At 36.4% G+C, this 22,321-nt stretch overlaps 1 protein-coding gene across 1 annotated transcript in view; it reads right to left on the bottom strand.

Annotated features, from left to right (window-relative positions):
* LOC123705207 (protein furry) overlaps positions 1-22,321 on the bottom strand; it is a 112,769-nt gene that overhangs the window by 10,172 nt on the left and 80,276 nt on the right. Inside the window, exons 29-52 of the mRNA XM_045653899.1 lie at positions 21,600-21,734; positions 17,634-17,822; positions 17,188-17,279; positions 14,267-14,378; positions 13,254-13,426; positions 12,252-12,368; positions 11,574-11,743; positions 10,826-10,921; positions 10,318-10,509; positions 9,899-10,065; positions 9,256-9,511; positions 8,847-8,975; positions 8,407-8,513; positions 6,515-6,550; positions 5,412-5,624; positions 4,913-5,110; positions 4,469-4,648; positions 3,820-3,948; positions 3,399-3,527; positions 3,044-3,188; positions 2,528-2,682; positions 2,033-2,107; positions 351-524; positions 79-207 (exon numbers count right to left, since the gene is read on the bottom strand). Of these exons, the coding sequence (XP_045509855.1) occupies positions 79-207; positions 351-524; positions 2,033-2,107; positions 2,528-2,682; positions 3,044-3,188; positions 3,399-3,527; positions 3,820-3,948; positions 4,469-4,648; positions 4,913-5,110; positions 5,412-5,624; positions 6,515-6,550; positions 8,407-8,513; positions 8,847-8,975; positions 9,256-9,511; positions 9,899-10,065; positions 10,318-10,509; positions 10,826-10,921; positions 11,574-11,743; positions 12,252-12,368; positions 13,254-13,426; positions 14,267-14,378; positions 17,188-17,279; positions 17,634-17,822; positions 21,600-21,734 (3,498 nt within the window). The remainder of the gene's footprint in view (positions 1-78; positions 208-350; positions 525-2,032; positions 2,108-2,527; positions 2,683-3,043; positions 3,189-3,398; positions 3,528-3,819; positions 3,949-4,468; positions 4,649-4,912; positions 5,111-5,411; positions 5,625-6,514; positions 6,551-8,406; positions 8,514-8,846; positions 8,976-9,255; positions 9,512-9,898; positions 10,066-10,317; positions 10,510-10,825; positions 10,922-11,573; positions 11,744-12,251; positions 12,369-13,253; positions 13,427-14,266; positions 14,379-17,187; positions 17,280-17,633; positions 17,823-21,599; positions 21,735-22,321) is intronic.

Here is a 22,321-nt window from a genome sequence, read left to right as displayed (position 1 = left end):
TATTAACTAAAACTATTCGACTGTCATTAAATTCTCGATACTTTTTTCACGCATTTCAATTCCACTACACATACGCACCGGTCTATGCTGGTGCCGTTCAGCCAATTCATGCGCGGGCGCACTCCTCTCTCTCGCTACTCCATCTTCTCGCTCCTCACTCGGTAAGCGACGACGCACACCCCAGTTGAAGTTGTCTGAGCTCTCCCCCTGGTAAATAATAACTAGATTAGTATGGTTAAATATTATTTTTATGGTGTAAAAATATTGACGCTTTACAAATCTTATAAAAAAATCTTATTATTAAGAAAAGTAACAATAAATTAAATAAAGTTTTGTACATATATATTTACCTCAATACTTTCGCTCTCGTACTCCAAAAAGTCGAAATCCTTGAAGACTCCAAAGTGATCAGTGGGCGGTGCTCCGCCGGAGGGCTCGTTGCCCGGAGTGCCAGACACCTCCTCTAGTGAGGACGCCATCGACGACTCTCGCTCCAGAAGCTCAGAACTTTGGCTGAATATCACCTAAACATAATGAAATATTTGAATCCCTAGGCTTTGCTGCAAAAATAGGTCCTAAGCCAAATATGTATGGCGGAATGAGAACTATTCGCAACAAAATTATGATCTATGTGTCGTATTCCCGACAGCATATCAAACTTTTCTGATTTGAAATTTTTATATCTACCACAAGCTAAATTGATATTTTCACTATAGACAGTTTGTGATTAATGTATCGAGCTATTAAAGAGTTGTGAATCCACTTAATAGATGTCCGAAAATGTCATTCAAACAATGTTAATTAGCAATGATATCTAATTTTAATTGAGCTCTGTACTGAAGACTACCAATTTTATGTGAATGCCTTCAAGTACTTTTTTCGTACTCCTAGATAAAAATATGAAGCAAGTATATGAACGTGCATCTGCGTAAACACAGTGACAGTCTCCAAACACTTTAGTCACCTTAAAAATTCATAGAAGCAAATTTATATTGAGCCATAGTGCCGTTTCAATATTCTAAGTATGCAGGTGAATGTATTCCTATCACTCCTATTTTACAGTACTAAAAATTCTTATTCATTACAAATCCTATATTATTCTATATACAGTAAAACCTATATACTATAAACACTATGACGATGGACTCCTTTAAATGAATCGTCTCAAAAATGTTGCAAGCGTACTAGACACGACCAATCCACATTGCGAAAAGATCGTCATTATAAGACCTAGCTATTATTTTTAATGACATTCAGTTGTATTAATGACGTCGTCGTACGAAAAAAGCTACCATACTCATGGCGACTTCACACATACGTGGTTGTATAATGTACAGTGTTTTAAGCGATTTGCCACATGACAACATTTAGTGGGATTTGCTTTTAAAAAATTGTGCAATTGAAGCAGATTGCAATGTCGCTTCCACAAAATAACAACGCTGCTTACAAACTTTTCGAGCAGAAATAGAACGATTGGATACAGAAAGTTGCAAGTGTCATTGTGGACGCCTCAAAGTCGCCATGTGCATTCACCCTAAAGCGTAAAGTGTATGCGAAACCTTTTCACGGCATAGCTTTGTGGTGTGGAAGCCTTAAGATATAGTACACCTTGCAGTTACCTTGGAGCACAGAGTGGTTAACAAATCGTCCTATACGCAGCGATGGGTAGAAATATACACATTATTTACTAAGGCTCAGCGCCCACTGACGGCACTCGACGGTGTGCGTGAAGAGTCATGTTTTTTTGTTAATTAAATGAAAATTCGTAGGTAGTGAAAAAATTTAGGCTAGTCATTTTAATGATTCATTGTGTGCGGTTCTCGAGGACTAGTAGAAAATCATTATAGAAAAAAGAAAATAATATACATGAAAATGGAAAATTTGTCATAGATGTAGTTACTTTGTGTTTATGGGAAAAATTTGAAGAAAACTGTAAAAAAATGACCATAACGTGTCGTCAGTGGGCTCGCACACACATGCTTTGTACAGTAGGACAGATCACAATACAAGCTAACACGGCGGGTCTACTTACAGACGGGCTCTTGGGCAGCCCCACGCGTTGGCCGCACGTCGTCAACAGATTCACGAGGCATTCGCGGACTCGACTCTGTGAAATAATGTAACATTAGTTAAGGTTTTGAGACTTGATAAAAATCCTTAAAATTATATCCATTCCTTAAAAATTGTTTATCATAATTATTGGAACTTAGTTCATTATCGCGCGATGCGAACGGGGGCTAGACGGAAAAAAGACGAAAAGTTGTAACGAAACTTTTTCCTACAGATGTAAAGCGCCTTATTCACGGTCCATCCGAAGCCATGTCCTGATACTCTTTCTATCAAAAGGCCTGAAAAGTTCCCCAGGTCTATTGTTCACCATTCTACACGCGGTGCGCGCACGTGCGTCAACTTCAACCACTTCTAGCCGCTTTAACAAGCTATGCGCTCGTCTGAGACACGCACATACGCTTTAAGCGCTTCCAGCCGCTTTACCTTCTACCCTATCCCACACTCATGGTACGCTCACCTGCGACATCCACGGGCGCTTCCAGCCGCTGGCGAGCGCGTCGGCCGGCGACAGCGACAGCGAGCGGCGCGGCGACGCGGCGCTGTGCGGCGCTGCAGCCGCTGGCTGCGCTGTTTCCGCGCCCACTACTGTGGACGCCGAGCCGGTGGAGGATCCTGTGTACAATTAATATAGTCGTTTTGGTATGGCAGGTCGAGTGAAATGTAGTGTTAGGTAAGGTGTCCATTAAAAATATTCGAATTTACGATGGAATGGATAGATTTGATCGTTTGGCGCATATTTTTTTTTTGGAATAATACGATTTTTAAACTCAAAAAGACGAATGAAAATTTCAATATTTTCAAAAAGCAAAAAATATAAGTAGACCGTACTTCTTCATTCGATTGAGAAAAAAAAACAAATATGTATGTAGCTTTAAATTTTTAAATGTTATCAATTCTACTTGTGAGTTAGAGAGAGAATGAGAGTTCAAAAATAGAATTTTAAATGTCATTTTCAAGAAAATATCATAGTTACCTTTGTCAGGGGTAGTAGAAGACGCATTAGACAGCGAGCTTGGCCCGGTAGGCGGTTGGCTGCCACCCTTTGGTAGGTACTTGCGACCGATGACAGGCGTTTGTGAAAGGTCGAACGTGAAGTCCATAGTGCGACCTGGTAACTCCTGGGGACAAATTTATTTTTGATTAATTTTTCATTTTTAAACTATGTCCAAATATATCAATAAATGCATATCTACTAAATCTACATATAAATGAAACATAGAAGTAGGTAATACTAAAAAAAAATCTGGAAACGAACCAAAACAAGTTTCAAAAATAATTTTGAATACTTTCTAAGATTATCTAGTCCATAAATGAAGGTATCTTCTAACCTTTTTGTGTATAAGTGGGTCCAGAGCGGAGGCTGCGTGTTCCCAGTGCGGTGGCACTACCAGCGTGGAGCATCTTGTCACCACCAGTTTTAAGATCTTCATTGCTTCTTTGTAGTTGTTGCCCTCTTGCTAATAGAGGAAGATGGAAAAATAATAAAATTAACGAAAATAATAATATAAATTTGTTAAAAAAATTAAAATACCCTCGACTAAATGCAGCTCAATGTAAATAATAAAAAATAATGCTTCTGAATTGGAATATTTTTTATTTATCTGTGTTAATTTTGATCAACTTTGTAAATTATACACATTAAAACCAAGAGTCACTATAGCATTCTATCACTAAACGATCACAAACGTTGAACCCAAGCTACACCAAACTATTCCATAATTACATGATCAGTGACGTCACATTACTCACGTCAATGAACTTGGCCACAGCTCGCAGCAGGTCAGCGTTCACCGGCTGAGCAGCCGGCGCGTTCAGCTCCACGTAGTACAGCATGCAGTGCAGGATCGACAGCACTGGCAATTGGAGGTTCGCAGCACCCTACGTACATACATATTAACATGTTACATGCTATAGAAATGAAAATTTAATAAAAATGTATGAATTACTTGGTAAAGTTCGATTTGTGAGTTACACGAAATAAAAACGAAAAATAAAAATCAAAGATCGCGGTAAGAGACAAAGAAAACTAAATAGGTCACGGGACAGCAAAGGTTTAGGATTGTGATTGGTTGCATTGTTGCCGATATGAAACGGAGTTTTTCATATCTTCGATGGAAATTAGAAATTCTGTTTAAATGTAATTTTAATATTGAGTGAAAGAGGTACAAGTAGTTTAAAACAATAAACACGATTTCAGATACTCATCAACGGACTCATACAATTCCCAAATATCACTACATTGGACGAAATTAGAAATGATTATCATTCAGGAAAGGCCTGACCTAAATATACCCATTCTCCCAACAATATCCAGGGCAATAAAGACTTCCTAAAACGAGCCTTCCTTCCTCCATACTTTCTGCCCCACTATTCACCACAGAACAAAACCCCCCCTTACCTTCTCTAGCACTTCCACGAGGAAGGCTAACATCTGCAGCGAGAGGTGCGAGTACGTGTCCCATAGGTACTTGACCACGCACTTGGTCCACTGGAAGCTCTCCTTGCTGAACGTGCGCCGAGAGTACAGCGTCATCACTGTTCCGAGGTTTTCTAGCTTCTTGCTCTTTTCCGCCGTGAACTAGTAGAAAATATTCAGTTAATGAATGTCTTTACAATTTCTAGAGTTTAGTATTAAAAATTATACTGAAGAGCACCATAAAATTATCATTAATACTTTGTTAATTTAAATAAGTTCATGAATCGTACCACTGTCGTATTGTTCAATAATCATAACAAGAACCGATAAAAATATTATTTTTTTGCGAATTTTGAAAATGTCACGGACTACATCTATGGGTGATGTTTATGGAGTGGGAACAAAAAATCATTAATATCAACATACCTGAGCAATATGACAAGCGGCTCTCACGCACAGCTCGTTCGCATCTTCATAGTGCAGCAGCATGTACGGTAACAACGCAACAACTGTCATTGGGAACGCTAGCGATTGCGTCGGGTCGATCACTGGTAGCTCCAGCAGTGGGATCATGTCCACGAGCACGCCTACTACCGGCTCGTATGTGTTCGGGTGCGTGCAACCCTGTGGTAAAACATATAGTGTAAAACATCACACTATACGCTAGAACAGCGCAAGTACTCTTATAGGTGCATGCAGTTACATGCGAACTCCAATTTTTCCCATTGTTTCACAAAAAAGTGTGCCCTAAGTCATAAAACACCTTTATCAATAAAGTGTGTAACGACATCAGCGGGCCCATCTGCATTGAAGCATGCATTGAAGCGAAACGGATGTTGATGTATATTCTGTATCTATCCTTCACAATGCTATATATTATGATGACCAATAACTTCTTACACCATACAACATTCACCACACTAACCTTCAACAATAGCGCATGTAGCGAAGTCTGCGGGTGCGGCGCGTGCACTTGCGTGCGGTCGAGTCGCTCGCGCGCGTCCGGCCGGTCGAGTGGCAAGCGAGCCATCACTCGCGCCAGTAGCCGCACGCCCAATAGGAACTCGTGCTCGTAGTCCGACTCGAGCACGGACGCGCCCACCCAGAATACTGTCGCTAGTATTGTCAGCTTGTCGTCCTGGGTCAGTTAAGTTCGGTCAGTATATGGCAATTGGTAAAAGAAGTCGGTCGAGTAGCTTTTGAGTTAAATAGTGAAAACAATCATAAAAACCTTTCTTTCTCATAATGTTAATAAATATTAGTATGAATGATTTTGAAAGTAACCATCACCCTTCAATCATTAAAGATAACAACATATTGATGCCATCACCATATTTTAGTACACAAATATGTAGGTCAAATATTGAATTTGTTTTTCAATAAACTAATCAATTATAGAGAGATCTGTAAAAAATAGTTTATCAATATTTTACATATTTATAATTATTTTTACTGCGATTTACGTTGTTATAGTAGTACCTATAACCGATTTTGACAAAATTTCTATGTAATATTTCATAAGATACAACAAGTCAAGAAAGCAAGCGTCAGTTCTTGAGCGGAGTTCTAGAAGGTGAAATAGAAAGCGGGTATTTAAGCAAAGATGAGAAAAGCGACGATGGCGATGTTATGTAGATTATCATACGTTAATAGTGTAGATAATGACTAATGACACGTATTTTATGTTTTGTGGTAATACAAATTTGTGTTTGTTGTTATCTTCATATAACGTAGCGGCGTGTTAAGGGGATAAGTTGATATATCGAAATGGTGTATTTAAGTGACAAATGTATTTTTCTAGCTTTTTATTCATTAATTATGGAGGATAATCTAATAACATGGATTAAGGTCTCAGGATATATCTTACGACTATAATTTTGAATATTTATTTGGAAATTTAAAAATCACCATCATTACCATATTTACGACCTAATTATCACGAGATTTTCATAACTTTTATTAATTTTATAACACAATAAAATATAAAAACCACACGTAAGATAAAAAGTAATGGAGATGACTATTTACCGGCAGCCGTTTGAAGGAAGTTGCAATGAATAGCGGCTAAAAGAAACAGAAATATGTTAAAGAAATGCATTTCGGAAATGGAAACACAAACATATATCTTTATAAATTGAAAGAAAAAACATTAATTGCATGCAATGGTTATGTGAAAGTGTTTTCACAAGAGACAAAAATGTTATTACATTTAAGAAGTAGTATTATTATAACGTGTACTTTTTGATGCAATTCTGTGAATAATAAACTTTATTATTCTTTAAAAATATTTCTTTACTAGCTTTCCGCCCGCGGCTTTGCCCGCGCAGTCAAAGAAAAACCCGCATAGTTACCGATCCCGTGGGATTTCCGAGATAAAACCTATCCTATGTCTCGGGGTAAAAAGTAGCCTATGTCCTTTCTCGGGTATCAAAATATCTCTATACCAAATTTCATGCAAATTGGTTCAGTAGTTAAGGCGTGATTGAGTTAACAGACAGACAGACAAAGTTACTTTCGCATTTATAATATTAGCATGGATATTGGAACAGTTTAATTTATATAAAAATATTCCTCCCGTATAGTCTCGGGATAAGCTTTATGAACCATATCAAAGAATTTCATATTATCCTATTACATTAGATAACTAATAAAAACCAACTACTGTGAGCTTGAAAGCAAATTCCTTGAAACTTATGACATGCGTTTAGCGGAACATAATCTGCTTACGTCATGATATAATGGAATTTACAGCATCAAATAGAACACGTTGCAATATTAATATTAGACTGAGGTATTAGCGAAAACAGTCAATTAATATTCTTGTTATAAATTTATTACTTAATCATAATGATAGTTTATAGATCACAGCTTTTCTCCTCAAATTTTCGCTATCACCCCAAGGCACATAAAACAAAGAGAGACATAATCACAATTTTCATATTTTTAAAAGACAACACATTTTTTGGGTTAGTCACATAATTATCACAGTATTAGTCGATTAAAATTGATGAAATGGCATTTGTTAATACTTAAAAGTATATAATATTTTTAGTTTTGAAGTAAGTTTAAAATGTATAAGCTCATGTAAATTGTTTTAATGCGAACAGTGAAAGCTATGCCTTATAAGTATGATGAAAGCGTGTTAGTGTAAACTCTTATTTATGTTTATGACCCTTTGCACGCACCTGGAAAATATTCTCACATATAAAAGTATTAGGCATAATTAAATTAATGTGAAATATACAGCCCAGCCTCCTTGTTGGGTCAGGGACGATATCTATGTTCCGTTCAAATTAATATTCATATTTTTCTACCAGAAACTAAACTTAGTACTTCGGAGGTAGTGTGACCTATTGGTTTCTGACAGTGAAAACTTTCTTAATTTCTACCAATAGCCTCCCAAAAATTCACTTAAATATGCTAACGATTATCCGTTTCTTACGAAAGACGTACAAGAAAATTACCATCAAGGTTTTTTTACCCGACTGCCAAAGAAGGAGGGTAATGTTTTTCGAGTGTATGTAAGTATGTATGTATGTCTTTTCCTTTGTGACCACCTGTAGCCTAAACGGCTTGATGGATTTTGATGTATGAGGTATCGTTAGATTTGTCTTGATTACGGGAGTGTCATAGGATACATTTTATCCTAAAAGTCCCACGGGATAAAGACATAATAATATTTTTTCTAAATTTCCCTTTAAAAAAATATGTATGCGGTATCATTAGATTCATTTCAATCACGGGAGTAATTAATATAGGATTTTTACTCTTTTTTTAGTGTGCAGTCGGGTATTTTGTTTTTTTAATAATTATCAACACTTGTTTATATATTTTTTTCCTTCAAAAAAAAATATTACATTTACGATTTTTTTTCTTTAAATTCCCTACTGTGTATGTTTCATTAATCTCCCTATAAATACCTGTGTAGCAGAATCACCGAGCAGTTTGAGCGATTGTGCCGAACGAGATCGGCACAGGTTCGAACACCCGCCCTTCGCCGCTTCACTGCACGGTCGGGTACGACTCTCTGTAATGTTCTAGTTGTATTAGTATTGAAAAATATTGAAAATATATACGTTGTAAATTTTTTTAGGTCGTTTGTTGTATACACTGTAATTTATATTCGAATAGTTTATTACTAAAGAATATTTTTTTTAGAATAAGTTATCCAAACTAATAACAATTGTTATTAAACTTTCTCAAAATAATGTGATAATAATTACCAACAAAAATAGTGATTTAAAATAAATGCATTATTTAACAGAGGCAATATACAAATTCACTTAACACACACACTTATTGCTATATATTTTTTGGACTCCATGTATTTTAATTTATTTATCTATACATATAAATATACCGTGCGACTGCTTGTCCGAGTGTCCGGACGCGGTCGCGTTGCTCTTGCGCACGCAGTACGACACCGAGTAGCTCGTGCTGCGCGTGTGGTTGTTCACGCAGCCCACGCACACGCCGGGCGAACGCTTGCCTGTATGTGTTATATTATGTACTATTGCATGTACTAAGGATGGTTTAAGCACTTTTCTAGAATATTCTATCTATTTGATACTTTTTTTAACGTATTTCCATACTATGTATTCCATACATTTACTGTCAGATAAGTTAAACAGAACATATTTCGAGCCTTTGAAATGACTCCGATTTCGTTTTTTTTTCTAACTAAAAAAAAATATAGAATTGTAGTTAGACAATATGTCTATAATAGCAAAATAAAAACTTAATAACCAACTATAAATCATCCAACTAACCAGCACTATACACATTGCCGTTCGGCTGCTGACCCTCCTTGTTGTTCAAATTGGGGGTACTCTTGAATATATCCCGCATATAGTCCAGCGGTCTGAAGTTCGATTCCAGCGAGTCCACAGCTGCCTCCAACGTGAGAAGTAGCTCCGTGACGTAGCCTTGCATGTCTTCGCCTTGTTCCGCGACAGTTTCCACCAGCCGAGACAGGATGTCGGACACCATGCGGCCCGTCATCGCAACGCCGATGAAACGAAACACCTGTAGGTATATTTGGATTAATATATGTAAATAATTTAAGAAATTGTCAGATGTCATTTATTTTGCTAAATTTTGCTGTATTAAAAATAATTAATATTTTATATAGTCACAGATTTTAAATAAGTTTTTTTAACGAATATGGCAGGCCAATCGCGGACAAATCTGCATGTGAATAATTAACGGTGCGGCTCGGGGCACCCATCTATGGAAAAATCCGTCGTCGTCCCCACACTACACACGCGCGACGCTCGCTCGACTGAACTCGTGCGTAAAGTGAATGCTTGGGTAAAACTCTGTCATATACGCTACGCTAGAAGAAGACTCGGGGCGATGTGCAGCACGTGGCTGGCACTGCGGTGACCACACTGTGCCCAGTCTCACACGCACCTGCAGCGATCGGCCCGCGTAGTGGCGCGAAGGGCACGACAGGCCCAGCTGCAGCGCCGTCTGCGCCCAGCGCTCCGAGATCAGCGCGTGCGGTAGGGACTCGCGGAAGATGCGTAACACGTGACTAAGTAGGGCGGCCATTTGTTGACAGCTGCGTAGCGACCATACTGGAATGGAAAGAAAATAAGTAAAAAAATTGACAGAACTAATTAAAATTAGTAAGTAAGCATTAAAATTGCCTTAGGTTTTTAAGGAAATATATTTTTTTTGAAACCACCACAAAGGGCGTGACAAACAAATACACATTGACATCTTTGCGGCGAGTCGTGTTACAACACCCTGTATACCTCAACCCTACAAGTACCTTTATACAGGCTACGTTAACAAAAGTTTGACCCCAAATTTCTCCCACAACTCACCTTTAGCCGTAATATCCTCGTACTGCCACAGCGGCATATGCGAAGGCCGACTTGCTAGGAAGTGCACCAGACTCTTGATAGCATCTGCCACGGGAAGCTCAGCGGCTTCACGATCTTGTTCCTCAGTACCTGGCTCTCTAGGCTCTTCGTTCGTTACGATCACTGGTAGCGATGGGTAGGTGTCTCCTTCCGCTATGTGATAAGTCGGATAAGAGTAATTATAAGTGTAAAATTTGAAACTATTTGACTCAAATATAGTTACATCCAGTCCAAGTCTATGTGAATGATAAAACTATAAACGATACCTAGCTTTGCATTCCAGACAAAAGAAAAAAATGCGTAAAAAATAACATGAAAAAAGTTCTAACACTATTCTTTTATTTTCATGATTCACTCAATATCTGCCAATTAGTTTTACAAAGACAAAATAAACGATAAAAGCAAAAACAGCCAGCTTTTACAGAAAAACGTGGCTAGTCTACAATAAATTCCAAGAACAATGTCCGACCTTCAGGCGTCACTTGCGGGTCGGAGGACAGCGAGCGCACGTGCGTCCGCGGCGAGTGGGCGCACTGCGTGTGCGTATCGAACACGGCGTCCGGTTCTGCGAATATTAAAAACATTTATTACTTGTAAGACACAATTAATTATTAAATAATTAGTCTGTCTGTCGTTACGCCCCCAAAGTCCTAACATTTATTCTTTACAATCATAAACAATTAATTAATTTGTCATTGAACGTTACGCCCCCATCGTCGTTACATTTATTTCTTTGTAAGAATTAATTAGTCTGTCTGTAACGATGTTATGACTATTCCAGCTCATCGCACTTCATAATAACAAAAATACACCTATATAAACTCCCACGCAATAAGTAATAACGCAAACAATTCTAAGAAAAAAAATACAAAATAATCATTGGCTACGAATTGCCTTCTAAAACTTTCTATCGTTTTGAGATCATGCTTCAACATGTAGTAGAGAAAAAAGGTTTACCTACGTAAAATAAAAATAAAAAAATTCCCCCCTCAGACACATTACTTTACACTTCTACTCTACACTATAAATTACTAGGTCTTAACGGCACTACGTAGCACCGAGACAGAGAGAGTAACGTCCCGCAATAACGCAAATCAACAATCTTCATCTTCATTACTCACAATTAGAATTATCCCTAACATAATTACAAAAAAAAAAAAAAAACACTCACATACCTATTAAGTCAATGGGCAAATTTTTAATAGTAAAAGTCTTACCAGTAAAATTCCTCGGCGTCAGGGGAAGTGCCGGTGGTGGTAGTGGCATGCCAAGGTGAGCTGATCTCGCAGCTAGAAGTACTCTAGCCACGGTGAGGTGGTCGTGGTGAGCGGCCACAGCGACGAGCAGGTTGAGCAGCAGCTGCCGGCAGTGCTGGTGTACCAGCCACCTGGACATACACAAGAATAGGATCGATTCAGCGCCATCTTGTGACGTCATAAGATATAAAAATGAATTAATAATATCAGTTGAAAATTAACGATAGTGACATTAAATTTTTGTAACATATTATAATGGTGAAAATAAATGATTTATTTATTTACTTATTAGTGTCAAAGTTTTGTGTAAGAGTCGAGCAATAATATTATAATCAGTTTGAAATACAATAAGGGTTTCTAAGTTAATCGTATTTACGAGTGCTATTGATTTACTATCTCGGCAATCAAATTAAATATTAAATACACTTTAAAGTGTTGCGTTTTACCAAATCTATGTATAGATCATAAATACGATAAAGCGTAAAACGCAAGTTCAAACCACAACAAACCAATCGATATTTTCATGTTGGTTAAAATTTTTATAATAATATATGAAATTTATTATAAATAATTTCACTTCAGTCATATTCAAATATCACCAAATAAATTTATCCCCTACTTTTACTAAGGGTACTGTACCTGGTATGATCCATGCCAAGGAAGACGATGTGCAGCATCAGCGGCACGTGGATGGACCAGTCGAGCTCGACGCCGTCCAGGACCACGTCGCATAGCAACATCACCGCTACGTTGCATCTAAGATATGAACGATATTTTTCTTAATAAACTACTATTTAGAATTAACAAAAAAATACCGGCCGAATTGAGAACCTCCACCTTTTTTTAAAGATGGTAAAAAAGCTAGTCTATGTAAACTTTCTAAAACCTTTATTAATTTTTAATTAAGTGATCTTCGATAGATCGAGGTATATTGGGCCTTTCATTGAAAACGACACAGAGGCCAATAATATGTTAATTGATGAAACCTTGTAAAGCACGGTATTGGCCTTATTTGTATCTTTTTAATTCTATATAATTTACTCAAAATTATTCATATAAATAAAGATTAAACTATGTTTTCACAGAACGCTGTTTTTTAAATTCTATTTAAAAGTCGCTAAATACTATTAGTTATGAAACATATGGAACTTTATACAAATCGGTGACCGTGAAAGCTTTGACTGAAAATGTAAGATAAGAGGATGTGGTAAAGAGAAAGGAAACATACTGGTATTAAGAATTATGGTTCTTAATTCCTATCTACATTTGAAGTTGCAATAATGTTGTATGCAGGAAAGCATACGACGCGTCGTCAAATTCTAAGAGATACACCGTCGCTCTTATTATGAATTTAAATAACTAATTAGGTCTGAATATGGCAATTTGTTACATGATTTAAAAGAGCTGATGTGGAGTTTCTTGCCGGTTCTTCTCCATACATAATGATTTCGAATAGGTGGTAGGTAAATGTTAAAAATATGTTATGACAATTCAAAAGTAGGTAATTCTAGAAGTCTAATTGAATAAATAAATTTTTGAGTTTTTGGGATAGGTTTATAAAACATTAGATCAAAAAAAAAAAAAAAAAAAATTATTACAAAATACATGCTTCACATAGTTTTAAGAAAATTACCAACTGACCTATGAAATCCAGATACTGGCTGGCTAGTGTCCGGCAAGTACTCTGTAAGTAGAGCAAAGAAGCCTCCATACTCGGGCATCGGCAGCGGGCGAGGTTGCGGCGCGTCCACGCGGGGCTCTTGCGGCGTTGCCGGACCGCTGAGGCAGATGCCCACCTCGGGGCATATGCCCGTCTGTGAACAAGACATACACTAGAAAATTACATTCATACCATTATCTAAATAAAGACGAACGTGTGTACCGAGCACACGTGTCAGAAGCGAAACTACTTCGGCAAGATTCAAAGATACCAAAATCGTCACCTTACTTCATGACGTGACGTTATTGCCATGACGCGAGCTTTAAATTTTACTCTCAATACGCCTAAATAAGTTTCAAGTAGTATCAACTTCATCTGAATCCGTAAATGTCTTATTCTTGTCAAGTTCGTATGAATCCGACACTTCATAAACTCAAACTAAAAATCTTATCTTATTAGAAGTATTTTTCATATATATTTTAAAATCAGTCTAAGTGTGTTATAAGTAAGATATCGTATTGTAATCATTCCCATGCCAGTATCGGGATAAATTTACGCATTTTTATCCTACTAATATTATGAATACGAATGTTCGAACACGAATTTGTTGTTTGCATTTTGCAGTAAACATTACAGAGTATACTTCGTTGACAATGACATACATACGCTATAGCAAACATACAAAGTAAAAAAATTGAAACATCAAATCGAATATTTGATCTGTCCATTTTAATTTCGAGGTCATCTAAGAATAATAATTAGTATTTTCACAACATAATATTATATTGGTATTGTTTTATACTTTTTATATTGCTACAAATTTCTTGGTCAGGAAAATTTACACATAAAAACGACGGCGAAGATTTTCTATAATAAAATTTTCAATATTATGTACGCGATCTCTATATTTGTTACGAAATAACAAATAAGCTATAGACACACTTTCTTTGGCGGTTGTAACCGCGTGGCACAACTAGTAATTCATAAAGCTCACCGGAGTAGCATCACCATCGGAGGATGGTGTGGGTTCTTCATCAGCGGGCGGCGTCGGGCAAGGTGGTGCTGACGCTCGCTTATCCCGCCCTGGCGTTTCCGATTTTACACTACTGAAATAAAATAATAGTATAAATTATTCACATTTTTCAATGTACAACAGGATCATGGAGACAGACCAATAGTTGAGAGGAATTATAGGAAAACATAATCGTTTATCAAATTTAATAATCTCAAAAGGCTTAAATTTCAATATGTCATCAAGTTTTAATCCTAAGTAGGACACGTTAGCATCGGGATAACTACATTTCCATGTTAGAAACTTCGAGATAATTTCATTTTCCTCGGATTGCATTGTTGTGTTTTTACATTTCGAGTTTTTAGATAAGCCCTTTGCACGTGCCTACAGCGTCCAATCCGAGAAAAGTATATATCTTTTTCAAGCCAATGCTTGCACCAGCTTTTTAAATCCTTTTAGGTGAATCCATTAGACCTGACACGTCCTCTCAGACGTACCGTATTTTTCCCCTGTATCGACTAATTGTATAGAGAAAATTCCCGTTATCAGAATTAACGCCTTAAACAAATTAGCCTAGGAAGGGGATGAAAGGAAAAATAAAAGTATGTTTTAGCGTTTCAAATGTAAATGTAGAATCAAATATAATGAGTAATCTTAAACACGTGCGAAATAATTATCGATTAACGATGATAATATTTTCATCATTCCTGTAATTTTCCGCATATACCGTCAATATAACAAAGTGTAGACAGGGTATTCTTAATTGATTAGACTTGTCCTTGACCCACTATCATGATATTCGACAATTACCCTTAATAACATCTTAATTACGCGCCCACACAGTCAAAGGACCTTATGAATACCCGTAACTCCCACCGAAACCTTATTAATTCCAATATTTTTTTCAATCCAAAACGTCTGAGTCGCTATGTAAGACACAGTATTTGTATCCGGAATATTTCGAAGGGTTATCGAGTACGTGCGGCAATCACTTAGGCGCGCCTACGGTGATCCATCACGGGCCTACATGGTAATGTGTACAGTAGCCGCGTAACCTGTGCCACGCATTATCCGTTATTACCAACAAATGCGTCGAATTTTCTTTTAATAGAACAATGCTGAAGGTGAACTTTAAATTCAGTGACTGTTTATTTTACAGTGACAACTAATTACTGGTTGCGATACATAGATTTTTTCGGCAATTAAAAGACCTGACGACTAGGTAGTAGGCGTGCTTCAGTAAGAAATATGGAATCATATTTTTTTTATGTACCAGTTAATAGTATCTTGTCCATTTATAATATTTTCACAGTCATACCACATTTGTGATAATATTAATAGAAACACAATTACATTATACGAGCGTTAGGATATGTTAGTAGTAAGCTTCGCGAATGCATTGAAGCGCGTAGCGTTATAATACTAATCAGTATTACCTACTGATGTGTTGCATCTTGATGTCTTCAGGAACAATAACAAATTATATTGCAAGAATATTCTCATAAAATATATTAATGCTATTTAGTTGTGCCGCCATAACGTTGAACAATTCCAAAACATCGGAAACTAAATACCATGGCAAAACTATTACTGGTTTAGAGTCTAACGAACCGTCTATCTCATTTCGTGAATTTTTAATTGATTCGACAGCGGGAATGAATATGATATCCTAGTCCTGAATTCGTAGTTCTGAAATAATAACCGTGCGGTTTGCTAACGAGATACCTGATATTCCACAGGTGGTACAAGAGCTATGTTTTAGGGTAGGTTGTCAATTACTAGTTTTTGTAGTAGACATCGAGACATAACAGCACAATACACAAGTCTGAATAAATATTTCTACAGAGACATTCCCACTCATTTTATTGAATAGAGATTATTTTTCAATTGTATACTTTCAAAGCAGCACATTACTGTGTATTCAGTTAAACTATAAACAAGGATTGCGTCCAGAGCAGTTAGCTGTTTAGTTCATTAATGGATACTTTATATGCAAAGCGCTCGGAAGGTCAAGTTAAAACGGTACATTCAACTTACTTCGAACTCCGACCTCTGCCATTGTCTTTCAATTATATTCAGAAGTGGTTAAGACGAAATTGTTTATTTCTAGATATGATTTCATCGCGGTGCGTTCAACTGTTCATCGTGAAAATTAAATAAATCGGTTGATTAATTTTATATTTCAAGAATGTTTTCCTTTCCGTGTTTATGACCCGTCCCAAGTAAACACTATTATCGGGAGCTTCGCCTGCTTTGTTTTAATACAACCTAATAATGCAACACCATGCCATTGAACTGTATTAAACAAAGGGCTGATTTATCAATTCTAGGTTAAAATTTATTTGTCTTAAATCATGTAAACTAACCATTTTACAAATTTTAAAAACGGGCTCTTAACTGATCAATTTTAACAGTCTGTTTCTATAATTTTTATTTACTGATTACCAGAATTATAAAGTCGAAATGTTGAAGCATACTTCCTTTTACAGAGTAGATGAACTTATCGGGCTTATTGAAATCCTCCCAGTGCTAATTCTGTATGAAACTTTCTCAGCTTTAAAGCGAAAGCCATGTAACGTTCAGCGAAATGGGCACAGGTCACTCGATATATATTTAACAGGAACAATGTTCGTTTAGTGGAATCTATTTGAGCGTTTTGTATTATATCCATAGGAATCATGGACAGAAAAGGTTGTGAACTGTCAGGGGTCACTGCTTTGAAGGAAGACAGGTGAAATCCTTCCATCGAAAAAAGGATGATCCTCGACCAGTCTACTCCTCTGGCCGGTAAGGCTAGGCCGGTAATAGATGATGTCGGAAAGTTGTATATATTCTCTGTAGGGAAAAAATTTCGCTTGCGCGATTCAGTGTCGGTACATATTATGATAAAGCTGTACACTCACGCTGCTTTGGCGGGATCTTCGCCGCTGTGCCGCTTGGTGTGAATGGTGCCCTTCTCCACGGGAGCGAGGTCGCATGTCCGCCCGGTTGCGTCCTGAATACAAACACTTTGTTATTTTGCAGTTTTATGAATATTTTGACCGGTTTGACTTGTTTATGATAGATAAGAAGCCCAGAAAAAAATATAAAATAATGTTTATAATTTTCCACTGCTTTAAGGGTGTGATCAATATTGCACGTCAAGATAAGACCACTTTCAATAACTAATTTTTTTAATTATTTATCAATCTTTGGCATATTTTATACAAGCGGCATGTTCCAGAGAAAATTAATTCCAGAATACACTAACATTAAATTGTATAGAAAAATTTCCAAAGGATACAACTATCACTATGAGCTATATAGCTCATACATGAGAAATCATTCTGTCAATCTTACACCCCATTACCTGAGATCCAGTCCCCGGATCACTATGCCCAGAAGTGGCCTTCCGCATAGAAGTGAGGCGGTAGAACGGAGGGGTCTCCGTCCTCTCTATCAGACAGTTGAGGGTTTCCACCGTTTGCAGCTCCGTCATCATCTCGTCCAAGAGCCGCTCGGGACGGGACCGCGCCAGGTATAGAACCACTCGTTTCGCCTGGAAGACAAGTTAATCATATATATTATTTATTAGCTATATGTATACTAGAAGCTCAGTACGGTTTCACAAGATTTTTTTGTGAGTTTTTTAATATTTTAAGAATCACTATCCTAATACAAGCAAAAAAAGCAGCTAACTAAAAATCATTGAAATCCGGTCAGCCGTTTTTTAGTTATAAGTTGTGAAATTAATACGTATTTTTTGTTATAAGAAAAGATAGACATAAGATAAAATAAGATAAAAACTTTTCAAAATTTGAGATTCAAAAAGTCTTCACGAGCGGAACCGGGGCGAGAAGCTATTAATCGATACATTCACGGTCATTTTTAATAAAAAAAAAAAAACAGTAAATTAAAATTTCATCAAGCGCTTTTCTCATGGAAATGTGTCAACTTGTTAGCGAAAATGGATCTTGTTATTCCGTGGTGTGCACTCAATTTCCAAGCTAAGGCTGCTAAAGCAATTTCATTGTAAGCTATAAATTGTACATGGGTTGACCTTTATCAATTCTCTTGGCAATGACTTTTAAATTAAAAACTTTAAAGCAGAGTTAAAGAGCGATTGATTCATTATTATTTAACACGGCGCTGCAAACACTATGCACGGCCAGAGCGAGACCGTGATCGCACTTGCTGTTAATTGTTCGTAAAGTAATGAAATGCAGCCGTACGATCTAATTATCCATACTAATATTATAAATGTGAAAGTAACTCTGTCTGTCTGTCTGTTACTCAATCACGCCTTAACTACTGAACCAATTTGCATGAAATTTAGTATAGAGATATTTTGATACCCGAGAAAGGACATAGGATAGGTTTTATCCCGGAAATCCCACGGGAACGGGAACTATGCGGGTTTTTCTTTGACTACGCGGGCGATGCCGCGGGTAGAAAGCTAGAAATAAATAATATCCCAATATGAATGCTTCTGTATTTAAAAACCCGTGTAACAAAAACAGCGAATTTTTATTCAGCTTGTATCGTTGTCATGCTTTCTATTTATTTGAAATAGAATAGTGATCTCATTGTGTTTACAAAATATCTTTTTCATTTGTTCCAATGAATTTCAATAAAAACTTTGAACTATATTGTGTCTAGTTTCAATTTTCAATAAAAAATTAACATCTCTTTGAAATTATTTGCTTAAACATTATATTTATGTTTTCGATCGCTTATGTTATACTAAACTAAAGTTAAACTTGCGCCTAACAAATTAACTTCAGTAACCTTAACCCCTACAAGAGTCAAACCAAACACATTCCTTGGACAAATATTGGAAATTCCCAATTTAGCTAAGCTTACAAGTTACAAACGACATCAAATGATCTTCAGGATTGTTGTTCGAAGCTTATTTTGTTGGGAATTTTTTGAAACCCCTATCGTGAGTTAATTAAGGGTGTATTGTGAAAGCAGAATACCTGTATTTGTGTTTGTATCGGCCGAGTCTCATTTTAATTTGGTTTTGGTTAAGGCAGACGTACAAATTTTATTTAATTATGACTTCCGTGTCAGCCTGTTCTAATAGGTTTATGTGTGTGCGTCTGATTTAAGCCAATCACGGGGAGCGGGGAAAGGGGGGAAAAGGGGAGACTCAGCGCAATTTTAAACTGCGAGGGATCAAATTGGTGGAGAGCAATTAGTAATAGTGGAATTCAAATCCATAATAATATTTGCGAGCGAACACCGCCGAAAAACGCCAGTATTGTGGCGAACGATTTTAACGATTTGTTTGGAATTCATAATCCCAGGCTCCCATAACCCAACTATTCGGTTATCATATTTGAAATTTAATCAAATGCATGTTAGAAAATTTCATTTTGTACAAAAATTTATAATTTAGATACCGTAGAACGGTAAACACAAGTAAAAATTTTGAATGAATTTTCGTCAAATACACGGGCAAAACAATGTAAGAATGTGTGCGATAACATCGTATAATGCCTGCCATAATGGTCTTGCAAAGTCTCTTATAAGACCATATTATATAAGTACAGGGATTAGAATAATAAATTGATTTGTATTCCATCGTACTTATGCCTTATGGGGCATGTAACAGCCGCTGCCACAGCCGCCCTGATATTATAGAGGTAGTACTGTCTGCTTCATGCTAATATCGAATATTATTACCTAATCTCACAGATAATCTTATATTTTCTAAACGTTTTAACGTAATGAATATGTTTTTAAGATATCAACCAATACAATACTCATCTCAAAACGTTTTAACGTAATGAATATGTTTTTAAGATACCAACCAAAACAAATGGCAATTGACGACAATTGCCATTTGTTCATTACTGGACTTATATTTCCTTCAGTTTTATTATATATCTAAAGAGGGCACGGTAACCGCTACACGTATATAGAAATTTTAATTGCCAGCTTAACATTGTCGAGCTTCAAGATGATATCGGCAAATGAGATGAAATTTTACAGTCCCAGTAATTAATTTGATGTAAATAGAACACGTTGAGGTTGGAACGTTCGAGACTACTGCTTGACAACATTTTAATATATATAAACATTTTCGTCGTATACAAAATCACATTAAAAGAATTTAATTGTTTGAAAGAAATCTTGCAAATCGTGGAAATTTAAATACATATAACATATATATTTGCTTGTTTCAAATAACTGTTTCTTAACTGTAAAGTCATTGCATATTCTATTAGCAATCTCTTAGTTAAAATCAATCGCGCTGTATCTGACCTAGCATGTAAATTAAAATACAAGATGCACATCGATTTTTAGGGAAACGTATTTTCTATTGCACAATAACAATGCATTATATTTGTATTAATTGCTTCGTAAACAGACAGACACAACAATTACCAATAAAATAATTTTACAATAAAAAATAATAAAGTTCATTTTTAATCATATTAAAACGGTACCTAGCGTATTTGCGCGGCTAATTGAAAACTTAGCGTAATTGATTCACATTCAACGCAAAGTACTAAATGACACATAACCAATGTTTATGAATGATCATGTGGGTTATATATGTATACGGCCGGCGGGGACGATATTATTTTCGATTCATAATGTTTTCAAAGGGTTCGGCCGGATCCTATTGCATGTAATTGAGATTATGATTGGAGCGCATCCCGGTGCACCGGCCGCTGCGTACCGATACAATAAACATGCTGCTCTTTGTGAGCTATTTCGCCATTCCTAATAGGATTTTTGTAGACGCAACGTCTGGCGTATGATATTTTGAACGAAATCGTAGACGTTGGTCACTACAGACAGACGTCTGGGATAGATGGAAATATGATTAGAATCACGGTGATTCTAATCACATTTTACCTCTAGCAAATATCGTCTGAGTGATTATATTTCTGATAACATGAATTTTTATTCAATCCGACCCGATGGACGAAATGGAATTTATTTAAGAAACAGCACATTTTCCATACCACGGCTACAATCGCAATAAGAAAATTTAACATGTACAAACACGGACTTAAAAAACATGATTGAGACTCAAGAGTATAACAAACCTTACTAATTTATAAATGTGAACGTGTGTTTGCTTCCTTGTTTATATTTTGTCTTTCCTTCAGATCGAGTCGTTACGATTTTAACCTATATACCCCTTACTATAATAGTTAGGAGGCTAGACAGCGATATTCGCTACTTTTTACCGCAATGGAACATGGGAATGATCCCATGGAAATTTCCCCTGACTACGCGACGTAGCCGCGGGCGGTATCCTTTATTAAAGCGAATCTTCATCTTAATAGCAAAAATATATACAAATATAAATACTTACATATGGTAATAGTTCGTTAGGCGCCATTCCAGATACGATGATGAGGTATCGGATGATCACCTTCAGGTTGTTCGGCCAGCAGGCGCATAGCGTCGACCACAGCTCCTCTATTTCTTTCGGGTGTTGGTCGGAAAACTGCACAAGAGATGATAGTTAATAAATATTTTATTATGTATGAACACTTTTATTGAACAAGTGATAACTGCGTTAAAAACAACCGACTTCAAACTTGCACTTGCAAAATTTACAAATACCTACAGACAAAAATGTTCATAAAATAAAAACTACTGGGCCTATCCGAATAAAATTTTTATGGGACCAATCGGTTCAGAAACCTCGGAGTAATCGGTGTACATACATAAAAAAAAAATATACCGGCCGAATTGATAACCTCCTCCTTTTTTTTGAAGTCGGTTAATAATTTTATTGAAATTAATTATTATTGAAATTAATTAATGAGTTTTTCAATCAATGAAAATCATTGTCAAATAAAATGATTCATCTCAAATTAACTGCATCAATAAAATTCTATAGAGTAAGCATTAAACAATAAGTATTATTGAAAGCTCTATTGAACGTTAAAGCTTCTGAACAACAATTCACTACTGTACCAAGAAATATGCTTCGATTTATTAACGTAATCCGTTCAAGGGAAACAAATCGGATTAGGTGAAAATTTTCCTTAGATTTTAAAGTCGAGGCTTTTTTTTACTAAAAAAACA

The sequence above is a fragment of the Colias croceus genome, chromosome Z (genome assembly GCF_905220415.1).
Source record: "Colias croceus chromosome Z, ilColCroc2.1".
Lineage (NCBI taxonomy): Eukaryota > Metazoa > Arthropoda > Insecta > Lepidoptera > Pieridae > Colias > Colias croceus.
The sequence above is the reverse complement of the archived record's forward strand: the minus strand, read 5'-3'. Positions and strand labels throughout refer to the sequence as shown.